The sequence below is a fragment of the Barbatula barbatula genome, assembly GCF_947034865.1.
Source record: "Barbatula barbatula genome assembly, chromosome: 11".
Classification (NCBI taxonomy): domain Eukaryota; kingdom Metazoa; phylum Chordata; class Actinopteri; order Cypriniformes; family Nemacheilidae; genus Barbatula; species Barbatula barbatula.
The window spans coordinates 14,328,854-14,352,805 of NC_136774.1; the positions used below are offsets into that span (position 1 = coordinate 14,328,854).

At 41.2% G+C, this 23,952-nt stretch overlaps 1 protein-coding gene across 3 annotated transcripts in view; it reads right to left on the reverse strand.

The window, feature by feature from the left end:
* Positions 1-23,952, reverse strand: part of ccser1 (coiled-coil serine-rich protein 1) — a 75,984-nt gene that overhangs the window by 15,105 nt on the left and 36,927 nt on the right. Inside the window, exon 10 of one of the 3 annotated variants that reach the window (XM_079467818.1) lies at positions 16,826-16,861. The exons of the other annotated variants lie outside the window; for them this stretch is intronic. Coding sequence (XP_079323944.1) covers positions 16,859-16,861 — 3 coding nt within the window. The 3' untranslated portion in view covers positions 16,826-16,858. The remainder of the gene's footprint in view (positions 1-16,825; positions 16,862-23,952) is intronic. 3 annotated transcript variants of the gene reach the window in all.

The window sequence follows — 23,952 nt, forward strand, 5'->3', positions numbered from 1 at the left end:
TTTTTCTGAGTGAGTGGTGGGGAGAAAAATGTTAAGCATTTTATCTCATGTTAATGTTGAGAAATGTGTTCAGTTATTTAATGCACAGTAAGAGTTGTTAAAACAATTATTAGGACCACGTATATGTGTATATGTGTTTATATGCATTTAATTACATTTAGAAATATATTTTATTTGTATGAAATTTCAATAACCCTCTTTTGGCCTTTATAGGCTGGGTCCTTTTTCTTTGTATGGATTCCTGGTTGAGATCTGCATGAAAACCTATTCTGCTGCTGGGATTCCTCCCATTTTGTAGAGGTAGAGGGGAACCTCAGTGGTAGGGGCGAGCCACCCAAAAACAGAGACTGCGATTTGTTCAGTGAAGGACTTTATTGAAACCTTTGTTGATATCTTGTGTGTTGCTGACAATTTAATTTTTGTTTTATTTATACAATATATATATATTTTTTTTCCCCTCTCAATACAATATAACACGCTTAAAAAAAAACTTACCTATTGGTTGTGTGAATCCTTTACCCTGTCACTCGATGCATATGGCTAATACCCCTTTCTCCTGTAGCGATCTAGACTTCTGATTTTCTGGTCCAGGAGGTAATTAAGGCACTGATAAAATAAACATATCTGTATCTCCCAGTCTTTAGCCATCAACAGTTAGAGCTGAGGCAGGTTACAGAAATTTGGCGAGCCAACCAGGAGGAAGTGGAGTATTATCGAGTGACAAGAGAAAAGGAGTAAGCAGCAATATAGCACAATGGATATTGTAGAGGATGAAAAGATAAATGTTCGCAACTCAGTTATTGTTAATGGATTAACTCAAACTGGATTAGATGAGGAGCTTGAGGGATACCTCAACCGCTATGGCTCTATTAACAGGGTGCTAGTTATTGATGATCCAAAATCAGAGTATCATCTCTTCTCCATTGTGGAATTTGCAAGTAGCTCCGCAATGCACACATTTAGACCTATATTGCCAAAAGAGTATCAGAGCTCAGCTGATGCAAATGTTACCTTTAAGGTGCGCTCCTTAGATAGTGTTTACACTAGCACTGCTAGCAGCAGCGCCACCAAGGGGTATCTTGAAGAACTGCAGGCCATTGCTGATAAAAGTGGGAAGTCGTTTGAAAGTGTACTCCAAGAGGAACTGATGAAGATGAGTGCCGGGAAAAGTGTGAACCTCCCCGCTGACACTGCACCAGTCGAAGACTCTCAATTGAACACTTCTGATGCAGTTTGTCATGAGAGTGAGAATATTAAAGCGCCATCCCAGGTCATGCAACAGCCCTCTCTTCTGCTTGGATCTGTCTCCCCTGAAATAGTCAGGAACTTACCAACTGTGTTCCCACCATCTCCTTCACCCAGGCGTAGTCAGTGTGGATTGAGAGGCGATGTCCAAGCAGCATCAACCCCAGCTGTGCAAAGGCTTGAGGCCGCTACTCGGAGTCCACAGGTAACATCCTTACCTACCAGTGTAAATGGTCAGTTGCAGCCTGCCGTGTTGACAGCCGCTCCATCGCCTAGCATGGCTGCTAACTTTGACACTCAACATACAGCGTCCCTGTCCATCAGAGCCAGTGGTAATGACGGTGCTGCAGTGACACCTTCAGTACTTACAATGAATGATGTTAATCCTCCTGCTGTACAACGGGTTGTTGTTGAACATGTCGTAAGAACTAATGAAGCAATGTCTCCCATGCACTCTTCATTTCGCCTCAGACCCTTCTCTGGGAAGTTTCCTCGTCCAAACAGTGAACTTGACTTTGATACCTGGAGAGCAAATGTTGACTTATTCTTGGCAGATCCCTCCATTTCCGACCTGCACAGAACACGCAAGATCTTGGACAGTTTACTGCCTCCAGCTACTGATGTTATCAAGCATGTCAGCCCTCAGGCTTTGCCATCAGTGTATCTTCAGCTACTTGACTCAGTCTATGGCTCAGTGGAGGATGGAGATGAGCTGTTGGCCAAGTTTATGGGGACACTGCAGAACAATGACGAGAAGCCTTCTGACTATCTGAACCGCTTGCAAGTTGCTCTGAGTGCTGTGGTCAGGCGTGGTGGTATCGCAGAGAGTGAACGAAACCGCTACCTCCTGAAGCAGTTCTGTCGAGGCTGCTGGAATGATGCATTGATCGCTGATCTCCAACTAGAGCGGAAAACAAATGCTCCGCCCTCGTTTGCTGAACTGGTGTTTCTGATCAGAACAGAGGAAGACAGACAGGCAAGCAAACATAACCGCATGAAAAAACACCTTGGACTACACAAGCCAAGTCCTGCTGTTCCAAAGCCCAGAGCTGCAGCACAACAGTTAGCTGCATGCAGTTGTGCTACACCTGAGAAAGAAGTAACTGATACCGACATCCTCAAGAAACAACTTAATGAGATACAAGCCCAAGTTGCTGTCATGCAGACTGCAACTTCACGAAAAGCTAAAGTTAGTTGTCCTGACACAACTGACATTAGCACATTGAAGAGACAGATTGCTGAGATCCAAGCACAGGTAGTTGATATGAGGAAAGCAACTCATGAAGCTAAAAGTGACCACCTAGAAGCAACAGAGATTAAGGCATTGAAACATCAGCTTGCCTTTCTTCAAGCACAGATGAGCCCACCCCAAGCTCAAAGTCATCAGATACCATCGCCTGCATTCTCAAGAGACTTCTCCATAACAGCTCGACACCAGTCACCCAACAAAAGAGTGAGCGGACAGTTCAGTTCAGGGCCAACAGCAAGCAGTAGGCCCCGTCCATGGTACTGTTTCCGCTGCGGTGGAGATGCTCATCTGGCAGTCAACTGTGAGAGTGAACCCAATCCCCTTCTCGTCGAGGAAAAGAGACAGCTGCTCAGAGAGAAACAAAGGCAATGGGACCAGCAAAATGGCAGCACTGGCACCCAGCAGTTAAACTACTAGAAGCCCCTGTTGCAGGGCAAACAGGGACTAAGAGATCAACCAAACGCCCTAGAAAAACAAAGCAAGTGGCTAGCAAGTGTGGTAATGCTAACACCACCTCCACCATACTGCCGCCCAAGCTGGTTGGGACAAAATGCACTGCTCAAGTCACTATTGAAGACCACAAAGTTAACTGCCTACTAGATACAGGATCTCAGGTGACCACTATCCCGCTGTCATTTTTCCAGACTCACCTGTCCCATCATTCCTTGAAGTCCTTGGATGATCTTTTGGATGTAGAGCTGCAAATAGAGGGAGCCAATGGAGAGGCTGTGCCTTACCTTGGGTACATAGAACTCAACCTGCTGTTTCCAGAGGAGTTTTTGGGAAAAGAGACTGAAGTCCCTACGTTAGTGTTGGTTGTCCCTGACGTGAACAGTGTGCCTCAAATCCTCATCGGCACCAATTCGTTAGACGTCCTCTATTCCAGCTACGTTGAAAAGTATGATTGTCGTCCTCAGTCATCCCTTCCTGGCTACAGAGTGGTTTTGAAAATCCTTGAAGTACGGGAAAAGCAGGCAAGTGCTGGAGCTCTTGGGCTGATCAAGGCGCGAAGCAACACCCCCGAAGTGGTGCCAGCGGGCAGCACAGTCGTTGTGGAAGGGCATGTCCACATGAGTGGTGCTCAACAGGATAAGTGGGCAGTTGTAGAGGCCGCATCTGTGTCGTCCCTTCCTGGCGGACTGCTGGTTGCTAGCTCCCTGTGCACCTTACCCATCAAGCGCCCTTGCTCAATGTCAATTCTGCTAAGGAATGAGACTCAACATGACATCACCATCCCTCCGAGGACAGTGTTGGCTGAGATTCACGCCGTTCAACAGGTGATGGGGAAGGAACCCTCAGCTGATTTGACCGCTCCTGAAACCAAAGGGATGGAGTTTGATTTTGGGGATTCCCCTCTATCACCAGAGTGGAAAGAGCGAATCACAAAGCTGCTCAATAACATGCATGAAGTCTTTTCTCAGCATGACATGGACTTTGGTCATACCAACAAAGTAAAACATCACATCAAGCTGAGTGACAACACTCCTTTCAAGCATCGACCCAGACCCATCCATCCACACGATGTAGATGCAGTTAAGAAACATCTTCAAGAGCTGCTAGATTCTGGCGTCATACGTGAGTCTGAGTCCCCCTTTGCATCTCCCATTGTCGTCGTGCGAAAGAAAAATGGTTCCGTGAGGCTGTGCATCGACTTCAGGAAACTCAACTCACAAACCATAAAGGATGCTTACGCCCTACCAAACTTGGAGGAAGTGTTCTCCCTCTTGACTGGCTCAAAATGGTTCTCAGTCCTCGATTTAAAATCAGGCTATTACCAAGTCGAAATGGAAGAGGCTGATAAACAGAAGACTGCGTTTGTGTGCCCCCTGGGCTTCTGGGAATTTAATAGAATGCCACAGGGGGTTACCAACGCGCCAAGTACGTTTCAGCGACTGATGGAGAGATGTGTGGGAGATCTCAACCGCAAGGAGGCGTTGGTCTTCATCGATGATCTCATAATCTTCTCAGACACCTTGGAGCAACATGAGTCAAGGTTATTACAGGTTCTCAACCGACTTAAAGAGTATGGGTTAAAACTGTCACCAGAAAAATGCAAGTTTTTCCAGACCTCCGTTAAGTATCTTGGTCATATTGTCTCCCAGCACGGGGTTGAGACAGACCCACAGAAGATCGAAGCCTTAAAGACCTGGCCAGTACCCGAGAACCTCAAGCAGCTGCGCTCTTTCCTGGGCTTTTCTGGGTACTATAGACGGTTTGTGAGAAACTATTCAAAGATCACCAAACCTCTAAACGACCTCACAGCAGGGTACCCACCTCTCAGGAAAAACAGTCAAGGAAGAGAAAAAACTCACCTGTACTTCCATCCGAAGGAATCCTTTGGGAAGAGGTGGACTTCAGAATGTCAAAAAGCATTCGAGGAGATCATTGACAAGCTCACCACCGCACCTGTCTTGGGATTTGCAAACCCAAAACTCCCATACGTCCTTCACACTGACGCAAGTACGACAGGGCTTGGTGCGGCCTTGTATCAACAACAAGACGGACAGATGAGGGCTATCGCTTTTGCGAGCAGAGGATTGACAAAGAGTGAGGCGAAATACCCTGCTCACAAGCTGGAATTCCTCGCTCTAAAGTGGGCTGTCACTGCTAAGTTTAGTGATTACTTGTATGGTACTGACTTCACTGTTGTCACTGACAGTAATCCCTTAACCTACATCCTGACCTCCGCGAAGTTGGATGCCACGAGTTACAGGTGGCTGTCCACTCTATCGACATACAACTTCCAGCTCCAGTATAGAGCTGGAACCCAGAATCAAGATGCAGACGGACTCTCTCGTCGACCACATGGGGAGCTCCAGGATGATTTTGTTTCAAGGAAAGAGCGTGAAAGAATTAAACAGTTCACTCTGCATTACCTGAAGGATCAGGATACTCCAGATGTTGTTCTTCCAGATGCAGTGAAGGCCATATGTGAGAGACATGATGTTGAGTGGTCTCACAAAAACTCCACTTGTCCATCAGTCACACTGGTCGAGTCTCTTGCCATCCATTCCGATGCTCTGCCCAGTGGTTTCCAGCAGGAAAGTGATCATGGTCTCCCTGTAATTGGTCATTGGACCGAAGAGGAGATAAAGGCAAAGCAACAAGCCGATCCTGATCTCAGAGTGGTCATCGAGCACAAGGAATCTGGAGACATGCCCTCACCCACCCTGAGACAAGAGCTTCCAGAACTTGTTTTGTGGCTCCGAGAATGGAAGCGTTTAGAGCTGAGAGATGGAGTGTTATACAGAGCAAGGCAAGAACATGGACAAGTCACACACCAGCTTGTTCTACCAGCTGAACTTAGAGCCACAGCACTGAGAGGCCTACACGATGATCTAGGTCATCTAGGAATAGAGCGGACCCTCGACCTCGTGAGGTCACGATTCTATTGGCCTAGAATGTCAACATATGTAGAGCAGAAGATCAAGACGTGTGAACGTTGTGTGCGCCGGAAGACTCCAAATGAGAGAGCAGCTCCGTTGTGTAACATCAAGGCCAGCAGGCCCTTGGAGCTGGTCTGCATGGACTTTCTATCGGTGGAGCCTGATCGGAGCAACACAAAGGACATATTGGTACTGACAGACCATTTCACTAAGTACGCAGTCGCCATCCCAACTCGAAATCAAAAGGCACAGACTGTGGCTAAGTGTCTATGGGAAAACTTTCTGGTGCATTATGGATTTCCGGAAAAGCTTCTGAGTGACCAGGGCCCAGATTTCGAATCTCGCACCATAAAAGAACTGTGCTCCATCGCTGGTATTCAGAAGGTCAGGACTACCCCATACCACCCCAGGGGAAATCCAGTGGAGAGATTCAATAGAACCCTCCTCCAGATGTTAGGCACTTTGGAAAATAAGGACAAATCTCATTGGAAGGAGTTTGTCAAGCCTCTAGTGCACGCCTATAACTGCACACGGAATGACGTGACCGGATTCAGTCCCTACGAACTGATGTTCGGCAGACAACCCCGGCTTCCAGTTGATTTGGCGTTTGGTCTACCTCCCAGCTGTGAACCCAAGTCACATTCCCAGTATGTGCATAACTTAAAGGGCCGCCTAGAGGAAAGCTACCGAGTTGCCACAGAGAATGCCTCAAAAACAGCTGAGCGTAACAAACAGCGGTTTGACAGGAGAGTTGTTGAGTCCACTCTTGAACCAGGAGATCGTGTCCTTGTGAGGAATGTTCGGATACGAGGGAAACACAAGTTGGCCGATAAATGGGAACCAGATGTTCACGTGGTGGTCAAACGTGCTGGTGACCTACCGGTGTACACTGTTAAACCAGAAGGAAAAGATGGACCACTTCGCACCTTACACCGTGACCTCTTGCTGCCGTGTGGATTCTTACCTGTGGCTGAGTCCGTGCAACCTCTGAAGCAGACTATCAGCAGACCCAGAACAAGGAGACAGTCGAGAATGAAAGTCACAGCCGAGTCTGAGGTGGCAGATGATAATTCAGAGTCAGAAGACAATGACTACTATTGCTACTTACCTGGAGAGACGCTGAACACTGACTTTATTGAAACACGTCTTTTGACCCGGCCAGAGACAGTACCTGCTAGGGAGAGAAGTCTTGGAGAGACAAAACAACCAAACAGGTCTTCAGTCGGTAGGCTTCCTGCTCCTGTCAACTTGGAAGAAAGGACAGAGACATCAATCATTGAGAAACAGAACAGAGAAAAGAGGCCTGAAAGAGAGACAGTACGGCAGATACCTGTGGAGATCATTCCATCCAATTCGGAGAAACCTTCAGCTTTTGCGGATGACACCTCAAATGAGCCAAGCTCTGACAGATCAAACTGTTCTGGATGGAAAGGAACCTCAGCAGTTATCGATCCGGAGGCTGAGGTCACCTCAAGGCACAGAGAAACTGACCCCCCCAAAGTGAGAAGAGCTCTGTTTGGGAACTCTCAGGACACCCCCTTTGACAATTCAAGACAAGAGGATGAGACCTTACCTGTCCAGTTGAGCATGTCAGAACCTCCCTCAGAACCAAACATTATGGACGAAAGCCTTCCTGTTTTCTCAGACCTGTCATTCAGTGACATTAGCAAAGACGAAGGAAGCTTTGTCAATAAACCATGTGAGGATGTGTCTGTGGACAGGACCAATGAGGCAACAGCAGCTGGGACATCTGGAAGAAGAACCTCTCCAGTCATCAGGGGAGAGAGTGTTCCCAGACGTTCTCAGAGGCATAGAGAACAACCTGAGCGACTTCAGTATGGTCAACTGGGAAATCCCTTGCTGTCTATAGTCCAGTCACTTTTCCAAGGCCTCAACCTTGCCTTTGCCGACGCACTCCAGAACCAAGGCTATGCGGATACCCCTCAAGTAACTCCAAGGCCAACTCATAGTCATGTGGGTGTAATGGGACATACACACCTTTAGAAGGGGAGGGTGTAACCCAGGTTACTAGGCCCTTATTAGAAGTCCAGTTTATCAGTTAATTGATTTTATCAATACGTTAATAAATTCATAATTGTTTTGTGACAGATAAATAAACAGAGTTGATTTAAAATCTTACACAAGATGAATAAATAGAATTTAGGATTAAAATCTTAAATATGTCAGTAAATTGATTAATAGATTGTTAGCAATTAAAATAAACGGATAGTCTGTTTAAAAAGAATATTTTGTTTATTTCAAAATGTGGCGAATGTGCCTTTCTTAACTGTAAAAGATTCGGGTGACATGAGGAGTTCACGTGATATAACACAGCCTAACCAAGGAGACGCCGTCGAGGTGTACGTGCTGTCGTCGTTTTTTCTCTCTCTGCCGGACCAACGTCAAGGTGGCGTCATGCTAACCTGTTGCTGCAGATATTACGGGTTTGTGTAAAAGAGCCAGATATTCCAAGTCTGAATTATTTTTATCGTCGACGCAGAGAGTGAAGCTTTTTCTTGCCGTGGGTTTATTAGCGGACCGCGGGGTTGTGACAGACGAAAGAGAACGTGAGTTGTTATTAGCAGCATGGCGCTAGCTCATGCTATTAGCCACATGTACTTCGCTAAGTTCCGTTGTGAGGTTACGCATTACTGAACTCCCGTGTCCCTGTCTCTTAAAAGCGGAACCTGGACTGATGAGAGCTGTGCTTTTCTGCCTTGTACCCGGAGTGTGTGTGTATATATGTATTTGAGCCTCTGGTGAGTAAACTTTACTGAAGTTAGCCTGATAAATGGAGTTGAAATGTGCATCTGCTAATGTTAATATGGATTTACGAGGCATTAATTTCATGTATGTTGTGTTAAGAAAAAATGTTTTATATTAAGGTGTTTTGTTTACATTATCCCCACTCTGTTTTTTCTGAGTGAGTGGTGGGGAGAAAAATGTTAAGCATTTTATCTCATGTTAATGTTGAGAAATGTGTTCAGTTATTTAATGCACAGTAAGAGTTGTTAAAACAATTATTAGGACCACGTATATGTGTATATGTGTTTATATGCATTTAATTACATTTAGAAATATATTTTATTTGTATGAAATTTCAATAACCCTCTTTTGGCCTTTATAGGCTGGGTCCTTTTTCTTTGTATGGATTCCTGGTTGAGATCTGCATGAAAACCTATTCTGCTGCTGGGATTCCTCCCATTTTGTAGAGGTAGAGGGGAACCTCAGTGGTAGGGGCGAGCCACCCAAAAACAGAGACTGCGATTTGTTCAGTGAAGGACTTTATTGAAACCTTTGTTGATATCTTGTGTGTTGCTGACAATTTAATTTTTGTTTTATTTATACAATATATATATATTTTTTTTCCCCTCTCAATACAATATAACACGCTTAAAAAAAAACTTACCTATTGGTTGTGTGAATCCTTTACCCTGTCACTCGATGCATATGGCTAATACCCCTTTCTCCTGTAGCGATCTAGACTTCTGATTTTCTGGTCCAGGAGGTAATTAAGGCACTGATAAAATAAACATATCTGTATCTCCCAGTCTTTAGCCATCAACAGTTAGAGCTGAGGCAGGTTACAAAAGGATATACGAGGTTGCAGAAAGACAGTGGCGATATATAATTTAATATAAATTTTAATAAGGAATTTAATTAATAATATAACAAAGTAATAGTTCACATCTCATGTAATTTCAAACCTGTATGACTTTCTTTTATTCTGCAGAACACAAAAGATGATAGTTTGAAAAATGTTGGTAACATTGGTTCCCATTGACTTCCATTGTATGGGAACATTGCTTCATTTTGTATTTTACAAAAGATTATTCATACAGGCAATTAAATGATGACAGCCGTTTTATATTTAGGTAAACAATCCCTTTAACTGCTTTGATTTTAGACAACAATACAAATAGGCCAATTGGGAACTGCATTGTACTTGTTCTGTCAAAGCATCTTTCATTCGCCCCAGAGCCATTGAAAGAGAGAGTTGCGCCAACGAAGGTGCAACATTTTCTCGTGTCACGTGATTCATGGAGCCGTCAGATAGTTCCAGGAAGTTATGTTTTCTCTTGAAATGCTTTATTTCTTTCATTTTTTTAATTGAATAAATGACTTGCGTCTTTGAGACTATTGAGAGCCTCCATGAACCGCCCTTCCTGTGAAAAAACTGCTCAAATGGAGTCAACGGAGTTGATGTAACTCTCTCTTTCAATGGCTCTGATTCGTTCCATCTATCATTTGCAGCTAATTTTAATCATTTAAGATACCTTTTTTTAAAGAATTCATAAAATGATTTCATTAAAGCGAAAATAAAATGTAATCCTCATGGCTGGCCTCTTTGTTTGAGTCAGGACCATCATCTATAGATTCATTTAAAAGTATTTACAGTTAAAGTCACAAACTCTACTGTAAGCTCAACTCGTATGTAACTAGGCCACACAAAAACAACCAAAAAATGCTCAAGGTGCTATCAACAGGTGCAAATCTTTTTTTTAGCCTACAGTGCTCTGAGGACTACAGGCTCCTACAGCAAAAGCACACTGCAATGCCTTAGACAGGTCAGTTAAAGTAGATTCCTCTCTGAAACACAAACAGGCCAGCACTGCCCCAGCCTCTCGTCTCTCTGATGCATATGAGATTCTGCCACCCAACTTTTCCTCTGCTCTCGTCTCACTGTAGTCTGCGGAATAACACAATGCTAATTAATTTCTAAATACAGCCTGTTCTCAAACCCAAAATCACCCTTTTGATGAATGTGCCGATTGCGGTGGATTTAAATTATGACACTCCAAAAAAATAACAGCATCAAAGTATTGTCAGTTAAGTATCACACCAGAACTCTGTTGTACATTTATGATTCGAACTAATGGATTCTTGATTTCCCGAGTTATAAATAGCAATCACTAATTGAATTTAAAAGGGAACAACAAACAATCTGATCAGTTTTCTCAACATTTTCATGTTATAGAGCAAATACAGAGAAAATTATGTATTTTACACAACGTGTTTCTAAGGAGTACATCACCTACCAGCATAACTGGATTATGATTACCAGCCAGATCCACACTCTTAAAAATGCTGGTTTATCCTCAACCCAGCGTTGGGTCAAAAACCATTGGATTAAATTAAAGGGGTAGACACAAAAATGAAATTCGGTCATCATTCACTCACCCTCAGATTGTTCCAAACCTGTAAAAAATGTCTCATCTTATTTGGAAGAATGTAAATAACCAAACAAAGCTCATCCTTCAGAGATCTGACAGAATGTTTGTTGGAAGAACTGCGCATTTACCCGGAATTTTTTTTTATTTGACCCTAAATAAATTAAAACAACCCAGAAATGTTTGTTGAAACAACCCAGCTAAGGTAATTTATAACCCACCAGTTAGGTTCATCTACAGTGCCTTGCAAAAGTATTCATCCCCCTTCATTTTATTCACATTTTGTTATGCTTCTGCCTTGTCTTAAACTACTTAAAACTTTTTTTTGAATTAATCTACACTCCATGCACAATAATGACAAAACAAAAAACAGATTCGTAAGAGCTTTGCAAATTTATTAAAACTAAAAAACTAAAATAAGTACATATTTCAAGTTTTCATGGGTCTTCACTGAGCAAAGGCTCGAGTCCGGCCACTGGCGTTGCAGTGAACGTTCCCCCATCTCCATATATGATCATGGAGCTCAACCAGAGGGATTATCAGCTTCTTGGTCAAGACCCTTCTCCATCGATGGCTCAGTTTGGACCAGAGGTCAGCTCAAGTAAGAGATCTGGTGGTTCCAAACCTCTTTCATTTAGGATAATGGTGGCTATGTGCTTCTGTGAGCCTTCAATAGAACAGATTGTTTTCAGAAGTCTTCCCCATTCTCTGTGTCTTGATACAATCTTGTCTCAAAGCTCAACTGGCATGTCTTGGTTTTTACTTTGATATGCATTTTCAGTTGTTGCACCAGATCATACCAGCCACAGGTTAACTCCAATTGAAATGTAGCAACATAATCATGCAAAACTAATGCTTTTAAGCTAAGTGTCCTAGAAAAGGGTACGAATACTTATTTTAGTTTTTCAGTTTGAATAAATTTGCAAAGCTGTATCAAATCTGTTTTCTGTTTTGTCATTATTGTGCATGGAGTGTAGATTAATGTAAGAAAGTTTAAGATAAGGCAGCAGCATGACAAAATTTGAATAAAATGCCAACCCAACGCTGGTTTGAGAATAACCAGGAGTGCATCCCGATCATTTAGAGAAAACCAACAAATCCGACAACATCATGGAGAAGCAAACCTAGCAATTCAGAATCCTGTTTAAAATGAGGTCCAGGCAAATCCACCATATTCAAAAATTACATTTTCCGAATTAATACGTAGGCACACAAACAAATTAAACAAATAATTGACAGATTCAAACACCATAAGTTATGTTTTGCTACACCCATTCACATAAGTGTTTCTAAAACATTAATAAATAAATAAAAATGATGCATCGGCAGCATTTCATACATGACTAGCCTCGTAAGATACTGGCAAGCTTTAAGAGCAGTATGGAGTGAGCAGCAGGTCATGTTCTATATATGGCAAGACTGGATAGTGCTTGGAGGCATGAGCCGAGCACAGCCCACATAATAGTTTAAATCCAACATGTAAATTTAGAGTTAACTTAAGTTCCTCAAGCTTACCTTCCCAGACTGATGAAAATGCATATGGGACACGGAAGTGGTGCGATACAGATGGGCCGCGCCTCCCTGCGTACAATCTAAACTGAGAGAGGATCACGTGCTTGACTGGCAGACTGGAGCAGAGCTAAGGAAAGCGGTTTTGAGATATCACAGCGTGGTTAAACTACAGATGGCTGCGTGAGGTTTTAATAGGATCCATATGGAGACAGGTAACCAGCACGGCCGTTCGTTTAAATCTCAAAGATGTGCGCTACATCTCTGGATGACAATACACCTGGGTGAGATTTGAAGGACTGCAGGAGAGAGATAGAGCGAGAGTAAAGTGTAAAGGCTCGTTTTTGTTCCTCGGATATGGTGTTAATAGGACGTTACACATAAGGGGAGAAACAACAACAGCAAATGGCTGTGATTTAGACCATAAACTCACCAATAAATAAATGCACACACATGGGACTTGCAAAGTGATCCTGGCAATTTAAAATAATGATAAAACGGCACACGAAACGCTGAATTCATGAATAATCAGGAGTAAAGTTTTGCATGAGGATTGCATAAGGACAGAGACTAATAACTCGACGAGCTATAACTCTTTTGTTCCTGACACACGCGCATGCCATCGCACTAGCAATTTCAGGGATCATCAGTGAGGAATTTCCATACTTGACGAGTTACGTAAAGTTAAACTCATTTTTCACCAGTTTACCCTTCACTCAAAAAAGTGAGACGGGATATAATATGCATTAGGGGTGGGGAGAACATCAATACATCATGTTGCTGTATTTCTAATATGCATATTGAAATATGTACAAAATACATACAAATAATGATAGAGGAGAGAGAGCAAGTCTTTTGAAACGCACAAAGGCATAAGGTAAATGTAGGGTTCATTTTTTCGGTACGGCTCAAGCCAAATCCACTCTGAATTAATATTAATTATGGAATATCAAAGACTGATGAAAATGAGTGAAAGATTGAGTTACATCACACAAGAATACTACACACTAACCAAGAAGGTATCTCTGTTACAATCCACACATCAATATAATATAATGACATCAATTGTATGCATGTGCAAAAAGCCGAAAAGCTCACAGAACACTTCCCATTTTAATGTATTGTTAAGGTTTTTTTTAAACAACCCACATAAAATCAACTACTTTACGGCCCATCCTTTGAACGATGTATGCAGGGCTTCCATTTCCTCTTTAAAGGAATCACTTTATAAAATCCCAAAACCACTTTGTATAAAAAACTTACTACAGCAGCACAGACCTTCGACACTTCAACTAAAGGTTATTAAAAGAAACAATCCTGGCAAGAGACCATTTCCTCAGGGGTGCAGAATGAAAACACATCTGTCACTTGCTAAGCTTTAATTTAATGTTACCATTTCCTTTATTTATCCGATAGCATTTGGCCACTAAAAGTTTGAGGACAAAGGTGTTGATGGGCAAGCTGAATTATTAGTAAATAAATGGAGAGTTTATTTGCAAAAACGGATTCAATTAGAAAAATTCATGTTACCATAGTAAATACGTATCATGTTTTACTGCAATTTGATTGATATTACATGGAATGGACAATACAATTTCTTTTTAAAACGGAATTATCAGTTTTTGCAAATGAACTCTTCAAATGTTTATTTAGGCCACTTCAGAAAACGTAAGCAATGCTGATCCAGCGCTGGTCCATAAGAACTTTCTGTTTCAGATCTTTTACACTAAACAAACGCTTGAACAAAATACAACAAACAGAACATTTATTACCAAATCAAAACCTTAAACGAATATCTTTGAGATTTAATATACAAGTAAGATTAAAAATAAAATAAATATAAGATGACACCGGAAGAGCTTCTGGACCAGTGTTTATGTCTTGTGAAGTGGTCTATACATGCTTCGAATTCAAATTTGCGACTGTGCACAGGTCAAAAGTCTGGAAACGGAGTCATTCATATTGTTATTACTTTGTAACATGAAAATCAATAAATAAAGTCATTACAAGTATTCAAATTTAATGAGAAGAATAAAGCCAATCACGTGTGTATGAACTATTGGTAGTAAGAGTCCACTAGTGACAATAATGCATAGTAGAAAAGTGAAGTTATTAGTATTAGGTTAAAATCAATAGAAACTGCAATTACGATACTTTAAACGGCAGTGTTTGACAGTTACAGACAGTCAGGTATCTTACTTTATAAAATGGAGCTGAATAAAAGGAGTAAATTCACAACTGAGTCATGATCATGTGACTCTCTCGGTCTTTACAGACAGTCACAGAGTAAACAGAGAGTGTATTTGATCAAAAGTACTCCACATCAATAAAAGCAATGTATTCCATCCATATGAAGCATATTTCAGCGTATGACAGCAATATTTCACAATAAGTTACTTCAGTGTGTGGCTATGTATTATTTAAAATGACAGACACATGATATGTGATATAATGGTATCTGATACCATTTGACTCGACAAACAGGGCTTCATACTTCACTGTCCAAACTCTTTTAAATATTCATTTAAATGCATGACTGCAAGTCACTTTCCTCACTCTTAGTCAGCTATTACCTCAATGGCACAGTTATATTTCTCATGCTATCGCTTGGGTTGACAAACCCTGTCAGTCATCTTTTGCGGGGCAAATCTGTGGAACTCTGTACAATATTACTACGAGATGATTGCTCATCTTCTTTCTTTTCTTAGTACACTACAAAAACCCAATATTTAATACCAAATGCCAAGTTTCTGATATCATAAATGTAATTCCATTACATGTGCCCTTGAGCTTTGACAGCGGGAGTATCGTAAAAGCCTGGAGATCGTAAAGTACTTTAAGCAGCACTAATTCCTGTGGTTTGGCGTGTTACCTGTGGAGGAGGGTACAGGCCGTGGATCAATAGAGGCCAGATTTTGGCATCTCTCCATAAAAGACTGCCAGCGAGCAGGACTCACGGGCAACTTCCTGAATTTATGGAACAGTTGTCCCTGCATACCTCTGCACAGTGCTGCCATCAACCAATTTTTCCGATATAAGAGGCCCAGCTCACTTTTGACACGCTTGCTGGGATAAGATTAAATACAATAAAATGTGTGTAAAATAGGTTTACAGTACTTAACAAATGTACTGAACAACCCGTCAAATTAATAAAAAAACATATACTGTATATTCAGATTCGTTTAATGTCCAACGTGTAATCTTTTGAAGGATCTATTGACAGAAATGCAATATAATATACACAACTATGTCTTGAGAGGTGTATTACAAAATTACGCTTTACGTTTTTTTTTCTTACCTAAGAATGCACTATTTCTATCTATGTACATCGCGCGGGTCCCCTTACATTGAATTTCGCCATTTTGTTTCTGCAGTAGCCCCAAACGGACAAACTGCTCTACAAAGCGTATTCGTAACTTTCCATCCAGTACAACTTCATTACTCGCCAAAATATTACTGTCAGAGGATTTGTGCCGCACATCACAGAGCACAATATGCCATTAGCTCAATAATTCGATCCCAGCAACAGAACGTTCACATTATCTCTGACTACCGTTAAAAACTAAAACCGCACATTACTAAAATAAAAAGCTAATAGAGCAAGCAGCAAGGTCTATCTTTTCCCCGCACCCACTACAAGCAGCAGATATAGCAGAAATAAATATAGGTGTGATTTGCAGCTTATTTACATTTTTTCAGAAAGAGCGTCGGAGGCTCGCTCCATAAATATATATATATATATTTATATATATGCGTGTCTTCCTCGATTTCACCCGAATCCCCCACAAATCTGGGTTTTAAATGACTTCCTGGCATCCCTTTCACATTTGATGTTTTTCAATCTTTCCTGTTTTATCGCAGTCCTCGACGTCGTGCTAACAACGCACCTTCTGATCTGAAGCATCTATAAAGAGAGAGCCTGCCTCCTAGTACCAACAGGAGCCTTCCGAAAAACTTTTCCGAATGAGCTGCGAGAGATTTCGGCCGTGTGTGGATTTGAGTAAAGCGAGCAATCAACAGATCCCCAGCAGAGACGATTAGGACAGAGCTGATAAGATTAGCACGCAACAATCAACGTAATTTCATATACGGCTCCACAGCAATTAAGACATTTGCGTGTGATTATTTGTTGATGCAATTTAAAAGCTCTGCGGTTTCCAGTAATGAGCCAAGGTGAGGATTGGTGAAGAAAAGCAGCGTTCCTTTGATTAGAGACACAGAGAGAGAGAGAGAGAGAGAACGAGAGAGAGAGAGAACGACCCTACCTGCGTCGTGCTGCCTGCGCGGGCTGCTTCTGTTTACTGCACCCATGGGAAGAAAAGGGGAGAGGGGGAACAAAACAACACAGAGACAGATGAACATGGTGCGTACAAATGACTGAAAAGAAAAAAAACTGAAGTAGAGAGAAAATCAAAAAGGTCTACATGATAACAAAAACAATGGCTTGTGGCAGTTTGAAGATGACGTGCATTAGTGCTTATGTATGTATAAACAGAAGATGAAAACGTTGTGTGGATCAAACTAGACTGTGAAGGCAGGGAGCAAAAGGCTGCATTGGATAGAAGTCCGTCTCTTGTAGCATTTCTCACTACATTTCATTTAAGCACCAAACAAAATGTCAGGTGCAACGGGTCAACTAAAATGGGTTCATGCAATTTGCGACATTCGTACGCTATTTCACGATAAGGTATCTGCTACAATAAAAAGGAATTGTTTTTAAAAATTTAATTATGATAACGGGAAATGACAAAGTGTTTTTAAGGAGGCTCCGACTGCACTAATCGACGCTTAACAAAGTCAAATCCAATTCACCAATTTTCACAGACCTAATTACATGCTGCAGAGAGCAAATTGCATTTAAATATATATTAGAAAATGAAGAGTGAGAGACTGAGAAATAAATGTATAATTCCTAGGTTTGCTCATCCTGTTATCTGGATTGTTTTACAGGTTAATAAAACAGTAATGGGCGAAGCTTGGTAACGCGGTTGGTGAAGAAACAGGCTTTGAGTCTGACAGGGAGATGGAAAGGCTTGGAAGTAAGACGGGAGATGCTATTGAAGGCCGTGGGTGGGAGACAATGTCAAAGTGTGGTGTGGATGGAAAGAGACGAGGCTCAAGGATATATTAATGCAAAGAAAACAGCGTATTTTTATTAACATTTGAGGCATTTCTGCTAAGGCGATATGGGTCCATCAATTATTGCCTGTGAAATCCAGATGAAGACATTTTGAACCCTGCTAGGGAAGTAAATTAATATATTCATTGAATTCCGAAGCCTATGTAGGTCTGGCATGGCCCGTCCTGCAGCATCACAATGTCCTTCCTCGACGAATAAAAGAACCAAACTCAACTTATGTGCAGCAAATGATCGATCCACCAGATCCTCAAATAAGCACACAAATAAGAGGTTGCGTCATATTTACCACTGCTGTGGGCTGCGCGCAACACCCGGATCTCATAAATATTCCAAAGGAGAGTTGTGCAAAAATCTAATTTGTTTCCTGGGCAGCCCGTGCTATGGAATGTGACTTTTCTTCCTGACATCACACAAATCACAGGCACGGCTGAAGAGCGACTATGATAAAAATAAACGTGAGTTTCTGATTTCCATTAACACCGAATGTCACCGTTTATATAATTATTTATGAACTTCTTTATTGTGGCTCACCGTTACTGCCTCTCACGGCCATCTGTCCACAGTGAGGCATTGCTTGTGCGTTCTATTAGAGCAGCCCTGAAGGGGTCCGAATAGGCTGGACCAGCTCTCACCTTCTGTTAATGGTGGAGAACACCCTGCGGGCAGTCTCCAGTCGGACGTATCCACAGGGACTCAGACCTTCTGTCGGGGCGTAAGATCACAGTTTTTACCTTGACAAAGTTATCATGGTCATGTTTATACAGGATAGTGGAGCGAGAAAAGGTATTTTAAGAGAAGCTTTAAAAGGACGGTGGAAGGACACAAAAGGTGGCCTCCTTTCCTCAGTGGACAGGATGCTAACGACAAACTATTTGAGAAAGAAAAAATATTTTGAATTATTCTAGAAAGGGACAGTTCACCCCAAAACAAATTCTGCCATCATTCACTCGCGCTCGAGTTGTTCCAAGGTTTGGTTAAAAGCTTTCTTCCAAATATCTTTCGGTGTTTATCAGAACAAAGAAACTTATACAGAATTTTCATTTTTGGGTGAACTGTTCCTTTAAATACCGTACCACCTACTGTAAATCTGAAGGAGGTACAAGGTACAACCGACAAATCACATGCAAAGGATTGTGAAATTTAGTCACAGGAACCAGTGGCAGACCCTGGATGTTTATCACCTCTTCTTTCTCACTACGTTTTCATGCCTTGTAATTTTCGTCACTAATAAAATTATTCAGTGCTGTAATTTTGCTCAATAATTCAGACGTAGTCTCGCAAGCCAGACTTTTGACTATCGGCGTAATAAGGCTGACTAAGTCTGGCGCATGTTCTAGTTTATTCTCTGTGGAAGGTCATTTAAATTATGGCAGAGCGTTCTGTTCTAAAGATAATACAGAAAAAAACATCGCCAATCGTGTGTTGACTTCGTGGTCAGATGAAATACTGAATGCTTCAGCAACCCAACTACTTGCAACTGTTGCTAACCTCCTTTAGACTTATTTTAACAACATTTCAAAAAGACAGTGAACACATGACATTAAACCGAAGAACAGTCTATGACCTGCATTAGACAAAGTAAATTGTCTTTGCATACTTTCTTTGGTTTGTCTGATGCTGACACAAAATTTGATGGGACTTCTTGAGCTTCATTTAAAAAACAACAGTAAGATTTATATCCTCGTACCTCTATACACTGCCTGACAGATCAATATTTCTCATGTTCGCACACTCCCACTGTGTTTTAGAGCTTTAACTATTTCCTGCTGGTGAATGTTCTAACGCCACAGCAGCACCCACACACTCTCACTCCACCTGACGCTTCTTCAAATGAAAGTCCAGATGGAGGGCCATTGTAACAACCAGCCTCATGTGTTGTCTCTATTATCCACGTTCTCACGTCTTAAATCGTATTTGTGTTAAACCTAATCCAGCCTCTTATTTGGCTGACTTTCAGCCACTCGCTCACAGCCCTCTCTCTTCTTCTCGTCGTCACATAATCCCATGGTCACTAAGATACAGGTCTCCTCTTTTCTGCCTTCCATGCCTCATCTGTACTTCCTTCCAGAGTCTGAATTTAACTGTAAAAATGTCAATATTGTTTTATTTACTTGCTGCGAAAGTTGTACTCGCATAAGGGTAGTGATTTAGCATTGTAACCAATCACAGACTGATGTCTGCTATACACAAATGCAACAACAATGAATCAGAGGAGCTTAAGTACATATCTACTGAAGTGCCTTGAAATGTGCGGCTTTGTTCAATCCATTGACCATAAAGCGATAGTTCTTATGCACGTTTTGAATGAGGCAAGGATAATTTTGTAATATGACTTTTTTCAGTGTAATACAAAATAATATATTTTGAGAAAGGTCTTGCAAGTTCATAAACTAGCCTTGCAAATTCAATTGAAATATGGAAATTGGGCAAAATGTTTTTGGGTTATAAATATTCTTCAAAATATCTCATTTTCTCTTCTGCACAAGAAAGACAGATTTGGATAGACATAAGAGTGTGTAAATGACAATAAATGTTAAATTTTTTGGTGAACTATCCCAAAATATTTACAGTATGTAGTTACATGTCATGTTTGTATATATTACAAACCTAAGTCTGTAAACCAGAACAATGACAAGTGCAGTGGATTAAAACATATACGGGTCATTGTTTCACGCTACTTCGGCATACACACATTGTGAAATGAAAAGTGATTACAAGATCAAAGGAAAACTAGCAATGGATTGAATATTTGTCATCACTTACAAGCCCTAGATGATATCTTAAATACACTGAATGAGAACCAGTAGACAGAGAGATGTTGGTGCTCTGACCACCCGACTACATCCTGGCATCTGTCCAGCTCACTTATCTCAATCTTATCCCGCGTGTAACGGCACAGAGCCGCACTTAATTATGAACCGAGCAACACTTCAAATGCTCTCTCACCATCACAGGCTCGTGAACTCCCCGGGGTGTTTATCATGGAGAGAACGAACTATACATAAAACTACGATGCATCAGTCTAGACACACTACAGTTTATATCACGCAATGCTGGTTGGGCTAAGAAACGGTATGTCGGCCCCTGGTATGTTTGCTTGTATTCGTAAATAAAATAAAATAAAGAGTTTTGGCAAAAACATAAAAGGCCCAACTGCTAAGAGAGAGTGTTCTGCTAATTAAACGCTAACGCCAGAACAAAAGAACGAATCTCATTCCACGGCCTGCAGATCTCACACAGCCTGCATTCTCTGGAACAGTGTCAGTATCATCCCAGGTGCTCCTCTTGCAGTTAACAAATAGGTCAATATTGCAAAGAAACACAGTACAGATACTCTCTTTCAGCACAATGTTTTTTCACTCTGTAAAGCATTACGGCAGACGCAATTGTACACATCAATACAAACACACAAATAGGATCAAAGCGTCAGATTCTCTCTGCTTCTCTGCAGAAAGCTTCCCCACCTGAGTAAACACAGAGCTTTCATCTTCCCATTCCGGTCGCCCCGGGCGTATGAAATGATGAGTTACCACTCTTTTACCGTATACGTGGATTACATCAATACGCACGCAGTCCACGTTCGAGTGGCTCTATGTGCTTCCTCAAACTTTCTTTCAAGCTTTGGGGATTAATAAGTTATGGATTCAAAATAGGCAGACACACAATACCACACATTGGCTGCAGGTTAGATAAAAAGAGTTGGCTGAGGCTGGATATGAGTAATACATGATGGACAGTTAGAGAGCTCCAAGTAAAAACACAAAAGAGATAATATGCAAAACAAGTGTCTGGGCTGCAGATGGTATTTCGAAGCAATCTTCGAGTGCCATTTGTGAGTGCGGCCATCAAACAGGATGGCTGGTGTACTTCCAAGTTCAGAGTCTTCAACAGCGCACAGTGATAACCTGTGCTACATATCTGATGTGGAAGGAACTGAGATAAACAGACAAAAAGATAAGAACAGGCAAGCAACAAGTAGAGAAGAAAGTACCTTCAGACAGTCATTATCCCAAAATAAACTCATAAAGGTGGGTCTTGAACTATCCTGCATTTTGTGATTTATAATACTTATTACACGACTGCGTTCCAAATAAATCAATAAAGAAATAGAGGGATATTAAATATTGATTCAAGTTTAAATTATTACCTTCCTTTTACTTAAAAAAACGATTTATGACCAGATCCGTGATAGCCAATCATTTTTTGGGGGTTTACAGTTTTCTACATAAACCATATATATCATATAAATGAAGAGTTTAGTTCCAAAATGAGATAACTTCATAAAAATATATTTTTGGATTGCGCATTACAGTTAATATCAATCAAACTGCAGTTGGTTTGTTTTGTTTTAAGCCATATTAACAAAAGAAAATACAGCTAACTAACATAATAAAAACATGATTCTTGAGTTCTCATTTTTGGAACCAAACTCTTCAAATATAAGCAGATGTAGTGTCAATAAAAAAACATGTTCTGTCTGATCGGCCCGTAAAAGTACCCTATCGAATAATGCAGTTGATGTAGAAACAGCTAAATGAAAATGTATTCTTGCATTTGCGGGTTCTGCAGACAAGAGGAAATATTAAAATACAGCTTCAGATCGATTTCCCGCTTCATTTTTCAATACTAGACGGACCATCGATGATGACATAACTGCACGCAAGAAATCTGTCAAATCAAGTCTCAATTTTCCATGTAAATGCGGTTTGCTGCGTGGCCGGTTTACTAATATGCGTTTAAACGCGTGAATTATTAGCTTTTGATAGATATTTGTTAATGTTGCGCATGTAAACGCACTCTATGACTACTTTGATGCTCAAATCATCACTGTCAGACTGAAACCTTGTACCTTTTTTCATAAATCAAAACTATTGGTCACCCTTCATGTTTGTCTGTGGGTTTTGCAATATGAACTATTAAAGTATTTAAAAGAGCTTGTTGACTTTTACAACACAGTGTTTTAACATGCAGTGCTTTCTTCAAAATTCATTTTATATAAGATTTCAGTCTGACAGCAGCAGCAGCCTGGATTTTATAGAGAGGATCACATTTATTTAGTCTTCTGCAATCAGAATTGCATGTCTACAATGGCAAATATAACATGTAATGGAAAATAAAACGTATTTCAAACAAAGCAAATTCCAATAAGAGATACAAGCAACGTAAAGGTTGTTTTTTCCAAGTAAACTCTACTTGTACCGTATAGTGACTGCTTACAGTAGATTACATTCATTTCTGAATATGCAGTGAATTACCAATCAGAAAGACGTACTTCAAAAGAGCCGTGTAATATTTCCAATAAACCGAAAAAATTTAAGTCAGAGTGGCAGGCATTGGCACAGGTTTGTGTCAGGAACAGTTTGCGGGTTAAGAATCAACAGGGCAAAAGGAGAGAGAGTGAAGGTAAGGGAGTACAAAACCCTGGGTGACAGAACATCATGCCATGCACTGGTGGAAACATCTCAGAACAGACAGCGAGTGAACTCACATGGCCTCCTGCAAGAGGAACCTGCAGAAGCATTGCCTCGAGAATGGCCCTGAAAGCAAAGCATAGGTCTTTGAAGCACAGTTTGCAGACAACCAAACAACACATAAACAAGAGCAACAGTCAACCTGGCCAGCGAGGCAGACCTCGCTCTCTCTGAGGTTGTGTACATATCATTAATTCACCTCACCTGCTTACTGTCTCTCATTAATGCACTGGCCCAAGTTTATCTGTTTATCTATTGCCTCTGTAGGTCACTAAATCCACAAAAGATGTTTTAGAATGCTGCCAAAATCAGTAAAACTAGATGCGGTCTAGGTAAAACCAAGAAGGGTGACTTCACTATTCAGAAGCTCAATGGCCTCGGGCACTTTCCAACCAGAGGTGATCACACAGAGCTTGAGATATGCAAGATAATAGCAAGCACGGATTTGAATGGCCTATACAAAAGCGAGAGGACAAGGTGAAACATGAAGAGCACTGCATCCAAAGGTGAACAAGAAGCATGAAATGTTTAGATACCTTAGTGCATTTGACCAAATAGGTAAAGAGGGTTCCACAACATTTCCAATGTTACAAAGGATTTAAAAACTAAATGAAAATATAGTAAAAAACAGCAAACAAAATATCTAACTTGTTTATCAATGTTACCAGAACAGGAAGCTATTACCACCCAGCAGGTGTGACATTCTATGAGGCTCTGCGCTCACACTCTGACCCATGCAGAGAGATAAGCATGCCGTTTTGAGCAATGAAGTTGAGAGTTT